The sequence below is a fragment of the Leptodactylus fuscus genome, chromosome 5, assembly GCF_031893055.1.
Source record: "Leptodactylus fuscus isolate aLepFus1 chromosome 5, aLepFus1.hap2, whole genome shotgun sequence".
NCBI lineage: Eukaryota > Metazoa > Chordata > Amphibia > Anura > Leptodactylidae > Leptodactylus > Leptodactylus fuscus.
Window position 1 is genome coordinate 15,296,147 of NC_134269.1, and position 20,842 is coordinate 15,316,988.

General features: G+C 38.9%; 1 protein-coding gene across 1 annotated transcript; it reads right to left on the minus strand.

The window, feature by feature from the left end:
• Positions 1–9,199: 9,199 nt before the first annotated feature.
• On the minus strand, positions 9,200–17,877 carry LOC142202687 (uncharacterized). The gene is made up of 9 exons (XM_075272942.1): positions 16,305–17,877; positions 15,396–15,500; positions 14,103–14,221; positions 13,245–13,306; positions 12,738–12,877; positions 12,269–12,325; positions 10,911–11,082; positions 9,736–9,903; positions 9,200–9,236 (listed from the first exon to the last, which is right to left on the minus strand). Exons 1-9 carry the CDS (start codon positions 17,875–17,877, stop codon positions 9,200–9,202), a joined length of 2,433 nt encoding a protein of 810 aa, XP_075129043.1.
• Positions 17,878–20,842: the final 2,965 nt, after the last annotated feature.

Consider the following 20,842-nt stretch of genomic DNA (forward strand, 5'->3'; position numbering starts at 1 on the left):
TGCATAGCTCCCAACCATCCAGGAGTCGGCGGGACAGTCCCAATTTTAGACTGTTATCCCACCGTCCCAGAAGGCTTATAGCTTGACTGGCTATGGCCCTGAAGTGTTACTGTCATTAACAAACTTTACCTGATCACCAGCTCTTATCCCGGGGTAAAAGCTAAATACTGTACCCCTGTAAGAACATGTACACATCAGACTGTGACATGACTGGGTACATGTGTCTGTGTGTTCAAGAAGGAACTTCCACATGAAGAAAAGCTGTATCCCATGCAGTGGAGGAAAATGGAGAAATGTGGGGTTCAGGGTGTACTGTGTGTGTGGGGGAGATGTGGGATCCAGTGTGTACTGTGTGTGGGGGAGATGTGGGGTGCAGGGTTTTACTATGTGTGTGGGGGAGATGTGGGGTGCAGGGTGTACTGTGTGTGGGGGAGATGTGGGGTGTAGGCTTTTACTATGTGCAGGGGGAGTTGTGAGGTGCAGTGTGTACTGTGTGGGGGGGACATGTGGGGTGCAGAGTGTACTGTGTGTGGGGGGCAAGTGGGGTGCAGTGTGTGCTGTGGTGGGCAGAGATGTGGGGTTCAGGGTGTACTGTGGTGGGAAATGTGAGGTGCAGAGTGTACTGTGGGGGGAGAGATGTGGGTTGTAAGGTGTACTGTGGAGGAGAGATGTGGGGGTTAGGGTGTACTGTGAGGTACAGATGTGGGGTGTAAGATGTACTGTGGGGGAGAGATGTGTGGGTCAGGGTATACTGTGGGGGAGAGATGTGGGGTGTAAGGTGTACTGTGGGGGAGAGATGTGGGGGTCAGGGTGTACTGTGTGGGGAGAGATGTGGGGTGTAAGGTGTACTGTGGGGGAGAGATGTGGGGGTCAGGGTGTACTCAAAGATAAATGGATGGGAATGGGCAGAGTCAATTTAGAAGTGGGTGGAGCTAAATATTTCACTCTGCACATAATGTGCCCACATTTTGTCCCTCTTTCTGTCCATTAAATGTTGGTAAGTATGCAATGTATCTGCCCCACCTACTTGGGTTGGGGATTGGGATGGGACTGCCACCTTTTGCACCCATATATACTTATAGTAAGCTTACTTATAGCAAAAAACTACGGGGTTTTACAAATTGACCCTTCCCCAACATCGGCCATGATACCAAACCAGATGCTGTGTCTTCAAAGATGGCGGCCACTGTATTGCACAGCAAAGACTGAGAGGTATTGCCATCAGAGATCACTATGATCTTGGGCATTGCTTTATGTTATGCCCCTTGAAGCATCCCAGATGCCCCCAAGCTGATCCCCACTGACCCGGTACTTGTAACATTGCAGGGCAGCTCCTGCGTGGTGAGATTGTGGGAGCCGCCCTGGTCCTAACCTCAATAGTTATGTTGCAATAGACTGCAATACAGTTTTATTGCAGTCTATGGGACATGAAAGCAAAAGATTGCAGGTTCAAGCTCCCTGCCGGGGCTAATGAAGTTGTTTAAAAAAGTTTTTAAAAATATTTAAAAAATTAATTCTAATCACACTTCTTTCCCTAGAGTGGAAATAAATAAATATATATATATATATATATATATATATATATATATATATATATATATATATATACAGTCCTATGAAAAAGTTTGGGCACCCCTATTAATCTTAATCATTTTTAGTTCTAAATATTTTGGTGTTTGCAACAGCCATTTCAGTTTGATATATCTAATAACTTATGGACACAGTAATATTTCAGGATTGAAATGAGGTTCATTGTACTAACAGAAAATGCGCAATATGCATTAAACCAAAATTTGACCGGTGCAAAAGTATGGGCACCTCAACAGAAAAGTGACATTAATATTTAGTACATCCTCCTTTTGCAAAGATAACAGCCTCTAGTCGCTTCCTGTAGCTTTTAATCAGTTCCTGGATCTTGGATGAAGGTATTTTGGACCATTTCTTTCTACAAAACAATTCAAGTTCAGTTAAATTTGATGGTCGCCGAACATGGACAGCCCGCTCTCAAATGATCTGAAAACAAAGATTGTTCAACATAGTTGTTCAGGGGAAGGATACAAAACGTTGTCTCAGAGATTTAACCTGTCAGTTTCCACTGTGAGGAACATAGTAAGGAAATGGAAGACCACAGGGACAGTTCTTGTTAAGCCCAGAAGTGGCAGGCCAAGAAAAATATCAGAAAGGCAGAGAAGAAGAATGGTGAGAACAGTCAAGGACAATCCACAGACCACCTCCAAAGAGCTGCAGCATCATCTTGCTGCAGATGGTGTCACTGTGCATCGGTCAACTATACAGCGCACTTTGCACAAATAGAAGCTGTATGGGAGAGTGATGAGAAAGAAGCCGTTTCTGCACGTACGCCACAAATAGAGTTGCCTGAGGTATGAAAAAGCACATTTGGACAAGGCAGCTTCATTTTGGAAACAAAAATTGAGTTGTTTGGTTATAAAAAAAGGCGTTATGCATGGCGTCCAAAAAGAAACAGCATTCCAAGAAAAACACTTGCTACCCACTGTAAAATTTGGTGGAGGTTCCATCATGCTTTGGGGCTGTGTGGCCAATGCCGGCATCGGGAATCTTGTTAAAGTTGAGGGTCGCATGGATTCCACTCAGTATCAGCAGATTCTTGAGAATAATGTTCAAGAATCAGTGACGAAGTTGAAGTTACGCCGGGGATGGATATTTCAGCAAGACAATGATCCAAAACACCGCTCCAAATCCTCAGGCATTCATGCAGAGGAACAATTACAATGTTCTGGAATGGCCATCCCAGTCCCCAGACCTGAATATCATTGAACATCTGTGGGATGATTTGAAGCGGGCTGTCCATGCTCGGCGACCATCTAACTTAACTGAACTTGAATTGTTTGTCCAAAATACCTTTATCCAGGATCCAGGAACTGATTAAAAGCTACAGGAAGCGACTAGAGGCTGTTATCTTTGCAAAAGGAGGATCTACTAAATATTAATGTCACTTTTCTGTTGAGGTGCCCATACTTTTGCACCGGTCAAATTTTGGTTTAATGCATATTGCACATTTTCTGTTAGTACAATAAACCTCATTTCAATCCTGAAATATTACTGTGTCCATCAGTTATTAGATATATCAAACTGAAATGGCTGCTGCAAACACCAAAATATTTAGAACTAAAAATGATTAAGATTAATAGGGGTGCCCAAACTTTTTCATAGGACTGTATATGAAAAAAAACGCACGGTCTACACAAATTAAAATATTTATCCTATGGGGCTGTAGCGGAAAAAAAAAATCAAAAGATCCAACCGCCATTTTTCTGCTGATTCATCTTCCATAAAAACATCAGACAATCCCCAAAATTGTATCAACTAAAAGTACACCAGGTGACCACCAGCTAGCTTGTCTTTCTTGTGGTATTTGGGGCAGCAGATGGGACCTTTGTTCGTGGTCATCAGAAGTCTGGCTCTAGAGCTTTGGCTTTGTTTTGTTTCTTGAAGCCACAATAATAAACTTTATTGCTACTTACAGTACATTTTATTTACAGTACAATAAACTCTACATCCTGTTGTGTGTCTGGTACATACTGTACAGTCAGCTCCAGCAGAATGGGGAGTAGGTCACAGGTAAGTAGACAGCCCTGATTCTATACTGTACATATATCATCAGGAAAGATCCTGTTATACCAACAGTGAGCGCAGCTCTGGAGTGTAATACAGGATGTAACTCAGGATCTGTACAGGATAAGTAATGTAATTTATGTACATAGTGACTGTACCAGCAGAATAGTGAGCGCAGCTCTGGAGTATAATACAGGATAAGTAATGTAATGTACTGTATGTACACAGTGACTGCACCAGCAGAATAGTGAGAGCAGCTCTGGAGTATAATACAGGATAAGTAATGTAATGTATGTACACAGTGACTGCACCAGCAGAATAGTGAGTGCAGCTCTGGAGTATAATACAGGATAAGTAATGTAATGTATGTACATAGTGACTGTACCAGCAGAATAGTGAGTGCAGCTCTGGAGTATAATACAGGATAAGTAATGTAATGTATGTACATAGTGACTGTACCAGCAGAATAGTGAGTGCAGCTCTGGAGTATAATACAGGATAAGTAATGTAATTTATGTACATAGTGACTGTACCAGCAGAATAGTGAGTGCAGCTCTGGAGTATAATACAGGATAAGTAATGTAATGTATGTACACAGTGACTGCACCAGCAGAATAGTGAGCGCAGCTCTGGAGTATAATACAGGATAAGTAATGTAATGTACTGTATGTACACAGTGACTGCACCAGCAGAACAGTGAGTGCAGCTCTGGAGTATAATACAGGATATAACTCGGGATCAGTACAGGATAAGTAATGTAATGTATGTACACAGTGACTGCACCAGCAGAATAGTGAGCGCAGCTCTGGAGTATAATACAGGATAAGTAATGTAATGTACTGTATGTACACAGTGACTGCACCAGCAGAACAGTGAGTGCAGCTCTGGAGTATAATACAGGATATAACTCGGGATCAGTACAGGATAAGTAATGTAATGTACTGTATGTACACAGTGACTGCACTGTCTGGAGTACAGATGAGTCATCCTTTATCCTTTCATCTTGGCTCACCATATACTGTATTGCACAAGATAACCAATGTTTAGAAACCCAACCCCAAAGACAAAAAGTAAACACAAAAATATTTGCCCACATTCTAGTTTTGTTTTATTTCTGCAATCTTTATTGCTTTGTATGAGTAAAACCTTTTTCAAGAATTCTCACATTGTCTTATTGTGCAATGGGTTTTGGGAGATATACTATGATTAAAGTGCTAGTAGTGCTGCTGATATGAAATATAACATACATACATGTACTTTATAAATAATATTAAATTAGTATAAATAATCTATAAATTACAAGTAAATAATAATATAAATAGATTTTTTTCTGGATGTTTTTTCCAGGGTTCTAGGATCTTCATGTGTGTTGCCTTACCCCAATAAGCGGAGGCTGCTGTATAGTCCTTGTATTGTAATTGATTCAGGTGACTTAAGCAATGAAGAAAGTGAATGTTCCTGATGGGGGCGCTATCATGTCTCTGAGGCACGTGGACTTTATACTCAATAACGTGTCTCCTCTCTTCTGTGGACCTCTTCAACATGAATCTGATAACTCGCTACACATATTGCGGTTTTACCCAGTTCCAGTCTAAATTTGCTTTTTGTTGTTTTTTTAATTTAGTCATACAGAAGGTTTTTTTTGTATAATTTTTGTGTATGGAGATGTTGGTGACTCATCGTAAAGGTTTGTTGAAGTTGGATCTGGGTATGCTCAGCTGAAAAATAAGGAAAAAGATAGAAACTGTCATCCAAAATCCTTCATTATCTATGTTCTGTCTCGGGTAGTTTATGTTTAGTAAATCAGGTACAATGTACGCCATGTTTTATCAGTTTCGTAAGCCGTTAGATAGGCTAGAGTCACATCTGTAGCAGAGTCTCTGTTGGAGTAATTTTTGGAACCTTTCACATCTGCGCCGGAGTCTCCGTTGGAAACTTTGTCACAAAACCTGCCAAAAACCAGGCCTCAGTATAAATACTGCAAACACCCAATGGAACCCATTATAGTTTATGGGGTTCGCGGGTAACCGCTGTTTTAGAGGTCCGGTTCTCCATCACTTGGGTCTCCCGGCAGACCCGAATGACGAAAACCTATGTGTTGATATGATACTAACCTTAGCATTTTGACCTGTTTTAGGTGGAGAACAGGTCACAATTTGGACATAATATTTGTAAACAATTTTAGATTTGGCTTTGAGAGTCGAATAGGTAGTAAAGTTATAGATGCTGAAATTAACTCATTGGTGTGTAAAACTGTTGTCCTTTGTTGTGAAAGGGATTTTCTGAGTTACATATATTGATGACCTACTCTCAGGATAGGTTTTTGATATCAAATTGGTGGGGTCTGAGACCGAATACCAATATTTTATGGCTGGAAAACCCATTTTCAAATTATTTAATTTCTATTTCAGATTCTTAAGTTGAAGGGATCTCATGACAGATAATTAGTTTGATATTCGGCCACCCAAGACCTACAGGAAGACCTACAGGAGGTGTTTTCATTGATGGCCTGAGTCTACCAAGATAGGAGTTCATACTTGTTAGGGGCAATCTATTCTTGTTTATAGAGACCACCCACAACCTCTTTCAGCTCCATATGTCCTTAAAGGACATACTAAAAAGTGTTGTCCCTTAATAATGGTGGTCTGCCATTGAGGATCTGCATCTATTACTAAATGGAGATCAACTACAAAGATTTTATTTCTTGCATTGGGTGGATCCATACACGGACAATCTATTCATTGCGTTGAACACCTTGTTATAGCCATATATTTACATTTTGTGGGCATGGAATAGTTTACCAATATGTGATCACTGGGGATCAGACCCCTGGGACTGGTAGAAAAAATCATAGAGTTTGGGTAAGCATCAAACAGTTGATCTGGTGTCGGACCCCCATCGATCACATAGTGATGACTTGTCCAGAGGATAGGTCTTCGATATAATAATCCCAATAATCCCCTTTAACCTTCTCTATTGATAACATTGCAATTTGCAGATTACAGTAGATTTTTCAAGGTTCACCTATTACGATTCTTGGAACATCTTATCATCACGGGGTTCTTCTGATCAAAAAAAAAAAGGATATCATCCAACTTTTTGATAATTTCATATTAATACAGTCTGAGCTCCATTTTAGGAACATTTTAAAATTTACCTCTTGCGAGTCGATATTTCCTAAGGCTAGATGGAAGTTTTCTCTCCCGGGCCTAGATGATGGAAGAGTTATTGATGCTGCATCACTTTGAGATGAGGTTTCCAAGACACAACTAACATTGACAAATACCCGATCTTGAGCAGTATAACCCCAGTCATCCTCCTGGGAGTTCACTTCTGGATCAATTAACCTTTAGAGAAAAAGTAGTCTAGTTACTTGAGGAAGGTCACAAGGAGCCGTTTTAGAAAATAATTACTTTTTTTATTCTTGTACATAAAGGAAAACTTAAGAAACTATAAGATTTTACTAATTTGATAAAAAGGTTGTTTAGATTTTTGCAGTGTTTTTCAATTACTTAAAAATTAAAATGACTTTACAGATCGCCATGATAATGAAATCCACCTCCCTTGGGTTTTTTTGTGCTTTTTCTTTCTATAAAACAGTGATGGCCTTATCCTTAGATGGAGTTTCCACCGCTGTTTGACCTATAAGGCATTAACCTATTGGTCCTAACTCTAAACAAAGTCTCTCCATACCTTAGTTATGTTTCTACAATACAAAAAGGCCAGTCACATGAATGGAAACCTTTTTCAAAAAGTTTTACAAAATTGAAAACTAAGAAAGTGAGTGTGACATTTAAGGAGACGCAATACAAACTCCTCTGCTTTGGTACAACACCTTTGTCCTCCGACATTCCTTGAATTCTATAATCCCCTTGGTGTGTTGGAGATGTCGCTCTTTTATGGGCATTCTCTACCATATTTTTTTTGGGACTGTCCCTTGATACGTATTTTTTGAAGGGGGTTAGGGGCATTACAGATAATCTCTTTCTCCAGGGAGTCCCTCTTGACCCTCTTACTTATATATTTAAGTTTCCCCCAAGGGTAAGATATATGGTAGGCTGTTTTTGCATCTATATGGCAGCCAAATACCTTATTGTATCACGCTTAATGTCTGTCACCCCTTTCTCTGACACTGATCTCCTAGCCTGGTTCAAGGAGGTCCATAATCTGAAATACCTGATGCTCCTTGACAGTGGCGTAACTACCGGGGTAGCAGGGGTAGCAGCTGCCACAGGGCCTGGGACATTAGGGGGCAACAGCCGCTACCACATGTATTTTTTTTTTTTTTTTTTTAAATAGGCCATTACCGGCTGGAGTTACTCAAACCAGTAATGGGCCCTACTTACTTACTGATCCTGGCAGGGGCCAGGATCGGTAAGTGACACCACGGGCCCCATGAGCACTATTATACTTGGGGGAGTCTTTTCGATATAATGATTGGAGGCCCAGGAGAGATAAACATAAAAAACAGTATTACTTACCTCTCCGGGCAGGCTTCAGGCCTACTTGCGTGATGTCACTGACGTCACATGACCGGTACCTGCGTCCATATGCATTGTGACACAGGTCCCCCAGTCACATCACATCCCGGACTTGATTGGAGATGGCCGACAGCGGCGGAAAGTGCAGCAGACTCGGGGATAGTTAAGTAACAGTGTTTTTTTTATGTTTTTATCCCTCTTGGGTCTCCGATTATTATACTTTGGAGTCGGTGGGTTGAGGTCTTTGGCGTCGGGGGGGGGCATGTCAAAAGTTTGCCAAGGGGCCCCTCCATTCCACTGCTCCTTGAACAATACAATCCCTGCTTTTGACTCATTTTGGTCCCCGTGAAACACCTATTGCACACTGTAGGGTCTCAGAATTCTCTCCCCTTCCTTCCACACTTGATGTCCACCTCCTTCCTGGTTGTTGCCCAATTTGTTAAGCCTTCCTTGATGCTTTTTCTTCGCAATGATTCCACCTATGTGTTGCTTTGCTTTATTCTCTTAGTCGTTAAGTTGTAAAAATTGTTCAATAAACATTACAGTTAAGAATAAAAAAAAGAAAAACTACGAAAGCGAAAGGGGATCTTGAATTTTCGGTTGACTGACCTTTCCAACCCTTGAGAACACTTACGCCTAAGCTCATGTCTACAATTTTTTTTCCCATGTGACCGTCTTTATTTTAGTCATAAAACATTGTTGGATGACATCTCGGGACAATTCATACTATTAGATGTACAATAGAGCAAAGTGTCTTAAAACCTCACAAATCTGGTTTATCTTTTAATAAAAACTTGATTGTTGACTTGGCTTTATTACAGAGCTGTAAAGTTATGGATTGCATGCTCATATGAACCTCAGCAGGGTGACTGGTGCAGAGATAGTCGTCATACCTGGGAGTTGGTGCCTGAGGGGCCCAAAGAGCTATTGGAAGACATTGGTGTATTACATGGATAGGTGTGATACAGGAGCTAGGACAGATATGTTTTTTTTATGAAAATTCTACAATATATATAAAAATAATCCTTCTCTTTAAAACTCATTTAGCTCTGTATATCTGTAAGGCAAATTGGGTCTGCACAAGATCTCCCCCACTCAAAATCAGAGGCCAGATACACTAAACCCTATCCATTAGCAAACGCCATTGCCTCCAGGCATCTTCTAATGAAAAATGAAAGAAGATATTACAGTTTAAGAATCTTAGAGTTGTTACCATTTTCCATTACCATTAGTCTAAGCGATTTTTCAATCTAAACTAGGACTGATATCACCTATAGCTGAAAAAATGTTCTCATGCAAATTAGAAAGGCCTTATCTATAGGGTTGAGTGATTGGGATCGGAAAAGATCAGATTTCGATCGGCGATCGAGTAAATTTCGGAATTCCGATCCCGATCTTTTCCGGCGGGATCGAGGTCGGAGGTTATCTCAAGATTGGTTCAACGCTATTCATGAATATATCATTAATAGGGTTGTAAGATCGGTACCGGGAAAGATCGGATCCCGATCGGCGATTAAGCAAATTTCATGATCGCGATCGGCTGGAAAATGATTGATAATCAGATCTTAAAAACGATCTTGAAATTTCAACATCGGCTCAACCCTACCTATCTACTAAAAAAAATGCCTTAGCTTAAACACCCGTACTATGTTGTACTTACTGTTGAGTGTCTTTGTTAGGTTTCTGCAGGTAAAGGAAGAGAACCAGCAACGAAATGATTATGAGAAGAACAGTAAGACTAGCCGTCACACCACCATAAACCCTTGGCTTACTGACAACCACCTGGCACTGCTCGCCCGTGTACCAGAACTGATTAGATGATTCACAACTGGGAAAAAAATGGAAGAAAAATTAAGTATGGATGGCAATATTTAGAAGAATACAACAATACCTAGTGGAACTTACTGCTCCCTCGACACCAGAAAACTAAACTATTTCGGGAGCTAAAGAAGGAAAAGTAAATGCGAGACTGGATGGCAATATATTAGAAGAATCCAAAACATGGGTGTAGACGTTGTGCATTTTTCGAGCATGCCCAAGATGTGCCACTTACCTCTTCCTACGCTTCACTTGCCACTTTTTTTTACGAACGTGGGTGGAGAAGGGACCAAGATAGACCAGGGTGGGTATGCCTCAGCCCCTCAAACGTTAATATATAGGAGGTCGAAAAAGTATCAGAATTCTATGTCTGCCTCCAAGGGGCATGGATTTCAATTCAGGGAACCTCCTGAGATCCTCCAAAGTGATTAAGATGGGGCCTCTTAAAATTTCTCGTAGTATGGATTAAAACTGGCATAGGGTGAGGCAGACTTATTAAATCCTCCCCATGTGATCTGAAGGTTCTGTAACTGCATGAATACTCTGTGAAGATGAGACTGCTCTAGACACAATCTGGTCTCCCTAAGACTTGAAATAAAATTATAAAAAAATTTACAAAAACATAATTTTTTTTAAAGTAAATTTTCATGTCTCAAGTAAATATAGTTTAATATGACTTTCATTAGTACTGATTAACTTAATATTTTTACTTTATTTTTAGATTTATTTCTATGTTTCTCACCATGTAGAATACATAACTTGTTAATATATATTTTATTATGTTTTATTACTGTTTAATATAATTTATTTCCATGCTGTTGCATTCTAAGAGCTGTAAGTTTTTTTCATTGTAGGGCTTATTTTTCAAATATTGACTTTTAGTTTTCATTGGGGCTGTTTTCAGGCACATAGGAGATTTTGATCACTTACTGCATTAACAAACATTTTAATAGAGCTCCTGAGTCCTGACTACACCAAGGACTAGATGACATAGGAAGTAAATGAGATGGGACTTACTAGCAGTTGGGACCTTTGTAGGAGACCAGACATTGCCCATTATTGCAGTCCAGGAAATGTGGACTATCACTGCTACAGTTGGTCACACATAAGAATTGATTGGAGGAAGTGATAATGCCGTAGAAAAACTGCTGAAATTCTGTAGGGATTGTCCCAAGGTCTGAACAGATACCTAAATAGGAAAACACACAACATGGTGAACAATAGGTAAGGTTCTAAAGTAAAACAAATTTTATATTCTTGTACATAGGGACAGTATTATAGCAGTTATATTCTTGTACATAGGAGTAGTATTATAGTAGTTATATTCTTGTACATAGGAGTAGTATTATAGTAGTTATATTCTTGTACATAGGAGCAGTATTATAGTAGTTATATTCTTGTACATAGGAGTAGTATTATAGTAGTTATATTCTTGTACATAGGAGTAGTATTATAGTAGTTATATTCTTGTACATAGGAGCAGTATTATAGTAGTTATATTCTTGTACATAGGGACAGTATTATAGCAGTTATATTCTTGTACATAGGAGTAGTATTATAGTAGTTATATTCTTGTACATAGGAGCCGTATTATAGTATTTATATTCTTGTACATAGAAGGTAGTATTATAGTAGTTATATTCTTGTACATAGGAGCAGTATTATAGTAGTTATATTCTTGTACATAGGGGGCAGTATTATAGTAGTTATATTCTTGTATATAGGAGCAGTATTATAGTAGTTATATTCTTGTACATAGAAGGTAGTATTATAGTAGTTATATTCTTGTACATAGGAGCAGTATTATAGTAGTTATATTCTTGTACATAGGAGCAGTATTATAGTAGTTATATTCTTGTACATAGAAGGTAGTATTATAGTAGTTATATTCTTGTACATAGGAGCAGTATTATAGTAGTTATATTCTTGTACATAGGAACAGTATTATAGTAGTTATATTCTTGTACATAGGAGCAGTATTATAGTAGTTATATTCTTGTACATAGGAGTAGTATTATAGTAGTTATATTCTTGTACATAGGAGGTAGTATTATAGTAGTTATATTCTTGTACATAGAAGGTAGTATTATAGTAGTTATATTCTTGTACATAGGAGCAGTATTATAGTAGTTATATTCTTGTACATAGGAGTAGTATTACAGTAGTTATATTCTTGTATATAGGGGGCAGTATTATAGTAGTTATATTCTTGTACATAGGAGGCAGTATTATAGTAGATATATTCTTGTACATAGGAGTAGTATTATACTAGTTATATTGTTGTACAATTATGAAGAATCTTCTGACACAAACATATGTTATTAGCCTTAGATCATCAATGAATCTTTCTGTAATATTAATCCATATTTTATTACCTGTTACATCCAGTTGGTCGCTGATAACTTCTCGGTTCAAATCAAAGCACAAGACCCCTGTACAAGAAGTGTACAAATCACATGTGACGTAACACTTTTGTTATCACTATTGTTAGTGATATTCTTAACCTTGTATTGTCGTTTTCTATACTGTAACTTTACATGAATAATATGAACATACTTGTGGGCAGTAACAGAGTTATCACTTTATTTACTGGATGTGATAAAAATTATTGGAATGTTGGTAGTAGTTGCCAAATAGAATTCTGTTACATGCGTAGTAATAATAATAATAATAATAATAATAATAATAATAATAATAATACTTTTTATTTCCATATTCCACATATTTCACATCGTTTTACAAGCCATAGAGTTCATGTACAGACAATTAAAAGTAGAGTCAGACTCTATAACTATGGCTTTGTTCACATGTTGTGGCCACATCTCCTTTCTAAGTATAACTTACCTTCACTATAAACGTCTATTGTGCAGTTTTCGCTCCTTAATGCCTCATCCATGCTTTTCACAGCCTCGGACCATTGTTCTCGGACACTTCCAGAATCAACGCTCAGAAGTACCACATGGTCCACACGTATACTTCCCTTACTAGGACCAACAAAGATAATATATGTATGTATATGGGGTATACTGGATATAATTTATAGTAATGATTAGGTCATAAGATAAAAAAAAAATGTATTAAATAAATAAAATTAAATAAAAAATGTATATTTAACCAAGTAATATAGCACTAGGTCCATTGTATAATGTGGCTACAGGACTTGGTTCCTGAATGTGAAGCCACCATGGACAACCTGCCACAGATAGTTGGCTTATAATGGAGTCAGAATTTTAATATTCAATAAGTAAGATTGATAAATCTTTTGTACGATGTAAACTGAGTCTAAGAAAGCCGGATTGTAAGCCAATACATGTTATACATACATCTGCTGCATAGTGTGATGTCTCTTACCTTACGGAGGAGATCCTGACCTCCATGTAGTGAGGAACTCTCTCTGCATAGAATTGGTTCATCTGCAGGAGAAACGTTATGTCTTATAAAGCAAATAAAAGAACTTTGCAAAGATTTCAAAAAAAGTCTTCTCCTATGTATATGGATTGGTTTATAGGAGTAATACACTTGTGGCATCACATGATCACTGTCTCCTATATCTGGCACCCTTGTATTCGAGCACTTGCTTCCCATATAAGGTAACCAAAAAGTTTTGGAAACTCCTTAATGATGAGTGATCATGTATTGGGCAAAGACTGTTCCGATGGGACAATGACGACCACGTGATTTTGTTAAGAAAAACAATGCAAACTTTGAGTAAAATGCACTATGATTGAATGAGCTCTGTGTAGCCTCTAGTGGTCATTTATGATACTGCACTTTTTTTTTTTTTCACGTAAAGCTGCCCTAAGAATATTTTTGTACAATATATTCAATATTATATTCCCAGAAAAACACTTGATATTTCTGGTCCTCGAGGATGGTGAAGGGGTAGATGGTATTGTACATGGTAGGTTAGAGCTTAGGTTTGTGTAAAAATTTCTTAAATTCATTTAGGTAATTTATTTTGTCCAAAATTCTGTCAATTCCACAATATATGTTTATAGGGCCTGTCACTCTATTTCTCATATAGATCCTTGTAATATCATTAAGTCTTCTACTTTTCTTCCTATAACTATAGGTTAACATAATATTCTTCATTCTGCCTCTATCCACCACTAGAGGAGTCATATATTAGCAGCGCACCCTAGTGGTGGGTGAGCGCAGAGTGGTATAATGGCTTCCCAGTCACCCGGTCACTGAAGACACTGGTCGTACCTGTTCTGTGAACCTGGCTGAGAAGTTCCTGTATACGGAGGAGCTCTTATCACTTAGGTCTTCTGTGAACTCCTCATTGACAATGTAGACTGTGACGTTGACCTGGATGATGACTTTATCTAGAAACATGATCTTCCTTATTATAATGAATGCATCATATTCTTATAAAAACACATAAATCTGCTTCATCTCTGGATCACATGGTTAGTGCAGGGGTCTTGTGCTTTATATCCCATATGTCTACTGAAGTGTCTGTTTTATTCTGGGTCATGTTTGAAGACTCTTTGAAGAGGACCTTTCATCAACTCCACCAATTCCAACTCCACTGATTCCAGCTCACTTGGAATTTTTTCTGTAGCCCGTTATTCAGGGTTCTGCGAGGTTAGTTTTAGAAACTACTATGCTAACTAGCTATGGTGTAAGTAAAGTCTTGTGGACCCCGATGCAATCCTTTGTCCGGGGCCTCCTACCTCATCCCTATAGTGAGATCTTGATAGTGATGGATACGGGTGCCTAGGAGTGGGTAGGGTAATCTGTGGGTCTCCTTGGCTTATGGGCAAGATGGAAGCTGCAATCTCAATACTGATGTCAGTGCTTATGGGCCCCCTAAGGCTCCTGGGCCCCAGTGTGACTGCATCTTCTGCACCCCCTCAAGTTACACCCCTGCTAACTAGGTCCTCTATTGTGAGTAATCAGTGCTGGACTAGAGCAGACAGCTTGGGACTGCCCACATGTAGGGAACCGATCATGAGGTTGTACTAAGCAAGTGAATCAATATGGCTACAATATGCCACATCAGGCAGAGGAAGAAACCATGGCTGCTGGAAGAAAGTCATGCCACTCCTGTCCGCAGGTTGGGTGTACCAAATGCAACTAATAGATGAGAGGGGCACTGTTTTTTTGGAGAAAGAAAACACATGGTTACAATCCTGAATAACCCCTTGAACAATCAATGGGGTAGCCACTATAGATATACTGTCGATACTAAACTACAGTATGTACAGCCCTCATGTCTCACTGAGATTCTGCTATCGGAATGGGTTTTCACATTAACATTTCCTTTAGTACCAATAGTCAAAAACTTGGATGGCTTGGACCTCATGGAAAATGTATAATAGGCGTCCCATGTGTTCCATTTATAAAACTGGTGTCTGTGTATTTGGTAGTAGGACATTTGAGCCTCTTCTGGCACCAGGGCATGGTTAAACAGCTACCACCACCTCCACCTTTAGCTATAAAGATGCTTCTTAGCTCTCCTGAGACTATCTATGTAAGAAAACTTGGAATACTCACCGGGTTTTATCTCATTGCCAATGAATTCGCACTTGTTTCCATAGAAGAGATCTTTACAGACACAGTATCTGCCATCGTAATGGCCGCCAATGCCACAGTTGTTATCTATAGGGAGGGACAATGAGACAACACCGACTATGAATGACTCAACTAGTTACCATTCCAAAATTTTGGCAAGGGTACATTCTCGTGAAATTCCTGAAAACTAATAGATGCATGCAGCATTGGCCACTTATGATGAGCCAAGGGGGCAGGTAGGGAAGGTATTGTCTCTATGTCACTGTATAACAGGAAAGGTAGGGAAGGTATTGTCTGTATGTCACTGTATAATGGGAAAGGTAGGGAAGGTATTGTCTCTATGTCACTGTATAACAGGAAAGGTAGGGAAGGTATTGTCTCTATATCACTGTATAACAGGAAAGGTAGGGAAGGTATCGTCTGTATGTCACTGTATAATAGTAAAGGTAGGGAAGGTATTGTCTGTATGTCACTATGTAACGGGAAAGGTAGGGAAGGTATTGTCTTTATGCCAATGTATAACGGTAAAGGTAGGAAACGTATCGTCTGTATGTCACTATATAACCATATAGTGGAATATAACACCCCCATTAACCCCAATGTCAAAAACACATTAACAAACAGAATTATATTGTACAGTATACCATTTCTTTGATAGTTCTTTCCTATAAGTTATGTATAAAAATAGCAAAGTAATTTCTATCACTTTGAGAGAGGTGAAAAGGACACTGGGATGAAGCTGCTATGTCCTGAAGAACCCCAACCATTCCAAACAGCTACCTGGCACATTGATGAGAGTCCCCAGCAATCTCACATTGCTTGCTTATACTTATGATAGGCCATCTATAGTCCCATCACAAAAAAAATTACTCAAAAAAAGATGTGACTCACCAGTAGTGATATTGGAATCCAGAGTATATGTGGTCAGGGGTTGTCCGGATGCTTTGGGTACAGAGTGTCCAGTAGCTCCTGATGTGTAAGGTGCAGTATAGAGCTGAGCTGTTGATCCAGAAGGCGTGATGCTAGCAGTAGCTCTAGGTGTTGTAGGAGCAGATCCTCCAGGAAGTACTGTAGATGTGGTGGAATCGGCAGTGAATCTTTTAGAAGTGACTGACGCTATGGGGTCTGTGGAAGCTCCAGGAGAAAATACAAGAGTACTAGAGGAAATATCTCCATCATTCCTACCAGATGTGATGTGATCAGTTATATATCCATCAGTCCTCTCAGATGTAATGGGGACATCAGTATATCCATCAGTCCTCTCAGATGTAATGGGGACATCAGTATATCCATCAGTCCTCTCAGATGTAATGGGGACATCAGTATATCCATCAGTCCTCTCAGATGTAATGGGGTCAGTTATATGTCCATCAGTCCTCTCAGATAGAATGGGATCAGTTATATGTCCATCAGTACGACCAGATGTAATGGGGTAATTTGTGTGTCCATCAGTAGTCACAGATGTAAATGGGACATTTGTATATCCATCAGTAGCCTCAGATATAATGGGGTCTGTTGTATGGCCGTTAGTAGTATCAGATATAATGGAGTCAACAGTATATCCATCAGCTGTAATGGGGTCAGCAGTATATCCATCAGTCATCTCAGATGTAAAGGAGACTGTTTTATGTCCATCAGTCCTACCAGATGTAATAGGGTCAGCTGTCTGTCCAATACAACTCTCAGATGTAAGGGAGTCAGTTGCATGTCCATCAGTCCTCACAGATATTGATGGATAAGTGAAATAGTGATCCGTCCTCTCAGATGTAATGTGGTCAGTTATAAATCCATCAGCCCCCTGAGATGTAAAGGAGTAAGTTGTATAATCATCAGTATTCTCAGATGTAATGGGGTCTGTTGTATGTCCATCAGTCCTAACAGATATAATGGGGTCGTCTGTGTGTGCATCAGATCTAACAGATGTGATTTGGTCTGTTATAAGTCCATCAGTAGTCTCAGGTGTAACAGGGTCAGTTGTATGTCCATCAGTCCTCTGAGATGTAAAGGAGTAACTTGTATGTCCATCAGTCCTATCAGATGTAATGGAGACTTTGGTGTGTACATCAGTAACTTCAGATATATTGGGACTTTTATATCCATCAGTCCAAATGGATTCTGTAGTCAGTATATGATTAGAATCTGTAGCAAGTATATCAGTATACAATGTAGTCGGTATATCAGTATGTTCTGTAGTTGGTATATCAGTGGATTCTATAGTAGGTGCACCATTATATTCTGTAGTCACTATATCAGTAGATTGTGTAGTATGTAAATCAGTGCATTTTGTAGTCAATATATGAGAGGATGCTGTAGTAGGAATATTAATAGATTCTGTAGTCAGTATGTCATCTGATGCCACAGTAGGTATATCATTAGATTCTAAAGTAAGAAAATCTTTGAATTCTGTAGTCAGTATATCAGTGGATGCTGCAGTAGGTATATTAGTGTATGATGTAGTTGGCATTTCAGTGGATTCTGTAGTTGGTATATTAGTGGATTCTGTAGTAGGTATATCAGTGGATACTGTAGTAGGTATATCAGTGGATTCTGTAGTAGGGATATCGGAGAATTCTGTAGTAAGTATATCAGTGGATGATGTAGTTGGTATTTCAGTGGATTCTGTAGTTGGTATATTAGTGGATTCTGTAGTAGGTATATCAGAGGATTCTGTAGTAGGCATATCAGTGGATTCTGTAGTAGGTATGTCAGTGGATTCTGTAGTACGGATATCAGTGGATGTTGTAGTAAGTATATCAGTGGATGATGTAGTTGGTATATCAGTGGATTCTGTAGTATGTATATCAGTGGATACTGTGGTAGGTATATCAGTGGATTCTTTAGTTTGTATATCAGTGGATTCTGTAGATGGTATATCAGTGGATGATGTAGTTGGTATATCAGTGGATTCTGTAGTAGGTATATCAGAGGATTCTGTAGAAGGCATATCAGTGGATTCTGTAGTAGGTATGTCAGTGGATTCTGTAGTACGGATATCAGTGGATTCTGTAGTAGGTATATCAAAGGATTTTGTAGTAGGCATATCAGTGGATTCTGTAGTAGGTATACCAGTGGATTCTGTAGTACGGATATCAGTGGATGCTGTAGTAAGTATACCAGTGGATTCTGTAGTTGGTATATCAGTGGATGATGTAGTTGGTATATCAGTGGATTCTGTAGTATGTATATCAGTGGATACTGTAGTAGGTATATCAGTGGATTCTGTAGTTTGTATATCAGTGGATTCTGTAGAAGGTATATCAGTAGATGATGTAGTTGGTATATCAGTGGATTCTGTAGTTGGTAAATCAGTGGATTCTGTAGTAGGCATATCAGTGGATGATGTAGTTGGTATATCAGTGGATTCCGTAGTAGGTATACCAGTGGATTCTGTAGTTGGTGTATCAGTGGATTCCGTAGTAGGTAAATCAGTGGATACTGTAGTAGGCATATTAGTGGTTTCTGTGGTAGGTATATCAGTGGATTCTGTAGTAAGTATTTCAGTGGATGTTGTAGTTGGTATATCAGTGAATTCTGTAATAGGTATATCAGAGTATTCTATAGTAAGTATAACAGTGGATTCTGTAGTTGGTATATCAGTGCATTCTGTAATAGGTATATCAGTGGATTCTGTAGTATGTATTTCAGTGGATGATGTAGTTGGTATATCAGTGTATTCTCTAGTAGGTCTATCAGTGGATTCTGTAGTTGGAATACCAGTGGATTCTGTAGCAACTATATCAGTGGATTCTGTAGTGAGTATAACAGTGGATTCTGTAGTTGGTTTATCAGTGGATTCCATAGTAGGTAAATCAGTGGATACTGTAGTAGGCATATTAGTGGTTTCTGTGGTAGGTATATCAGTGGATTCTGTAGTAAGTATATCAGTGGATAATGTCGTTGGTACATCATTGGATTCTGTAGTAAGTATATCAGTGGATGATGTAGTTGGTATTTCAGTCAATTCTGTAGTTGGAATATTAGTGGTTTCTGTAGTAGGTATATCAGTGGATTCTGTAGTAGGCATATCAGTGGATTCTGTAGTAGGTATATCAGTGGATTCTGTAGTAGGCATATCAGTGGATTCTGTAGTAAGTATATCAGTGGATGATGTAGTTGGTATATCAGTGGATTCTGTAGTAGGTATATCAGTGGATTCTGTAGTAGGTATATCAGTGGATTCTGTAGTATGCATTTCAGTGGATGATGTAGTTGGTATATCAGTGGATTCTGTAGCAACTATATCAGTGGATTCTGTAGTAAGTATACCATTAGATTCTGTAGTTGGTGTATCAGTGGATACTGTAGTAGCTATAACAGTGAATTCTGTAGTAGGTATATCAGTAGATTCTGTAGTAGGAATAACAGCGGATGCTGTAGTAAGTATATCAGAGTATGATGTAGTTGGCATTTCAGTGGATTCTGTAGTTGGTATATTAGTGGATTCTGTAGAAGGTATATCAGTGGATTCTGTAGTAAGTATATCAGTGGATGACGTACTTGGTATTTCAGTGGATTCTGTAGTTGGTATATCAGTGGATTCTGTAGTTGGTATATCAGTGGATTCTGTAGTAGGCATATCAGTGGATGATGTAGTTGGTATATCAGTGGATTCTGTAGTAGGTATATCAGTGGATTCTGTAGTAAGTATTTCAGTAAATGATGTAGTTGGTATATCAGTGTATTCTGTAGTAGGTCTATCAGTGTATTCTGTAGTAAGTATATCAGTGGATTCTGTAGTTGGGATACCAGTGGATTCTGTAGCAACTATATCAGTGGATTCTGTAGTAAGTATACCAGTGGATTCTGTAGTTGGTGCATCAGCGGATTCTGTAGTAGGTAAATCAGTGGATGAAGTAGTTGGTATATCAGTGGATACTGTAGTAGGCACATTAGAGGTTTCTGTGGTAGGTATATCAGTGGATTCTGTAGTAAGTATATCAGTAATTTCTGTAGTTGGTATATCAGAGGATTGTGTGGTAGTTATATTAAAGGAGTCTATACTAGGTATATCACTGGATGTTATAGTAGGTATATTCGTGAGTTCTGTAGTCAGAATTACAGTGGAATCTGTAGTAGGTATATCAGTGAATGCTGTAGTTGGTATATCAGTGGATTCTCGAGTATGTATATCAGTGGATTCTATAGTAGGAATATCAGTGGGTTCTGTAGTTGGTATATCAGTGGTTTCTGTAGTAGGCATATCAGTGGATTCTATAGTAGGAATATCAGTGGATTCTGTAGTAAAAATATCAATGGATTCTGTAGCAGGTATATCAGTGGATTCTAAAGTTGGTATATCAGTGGATTCTGAAGTAGGTATATCATTAGATTCTGTAGTTGGTATATCAGTAGATTTTGTACTAGGCATATCAGTGGATTCGGTAGTAAGTATATCAGTGGATTCTGTAGATGGTATATCAGTGGATTCT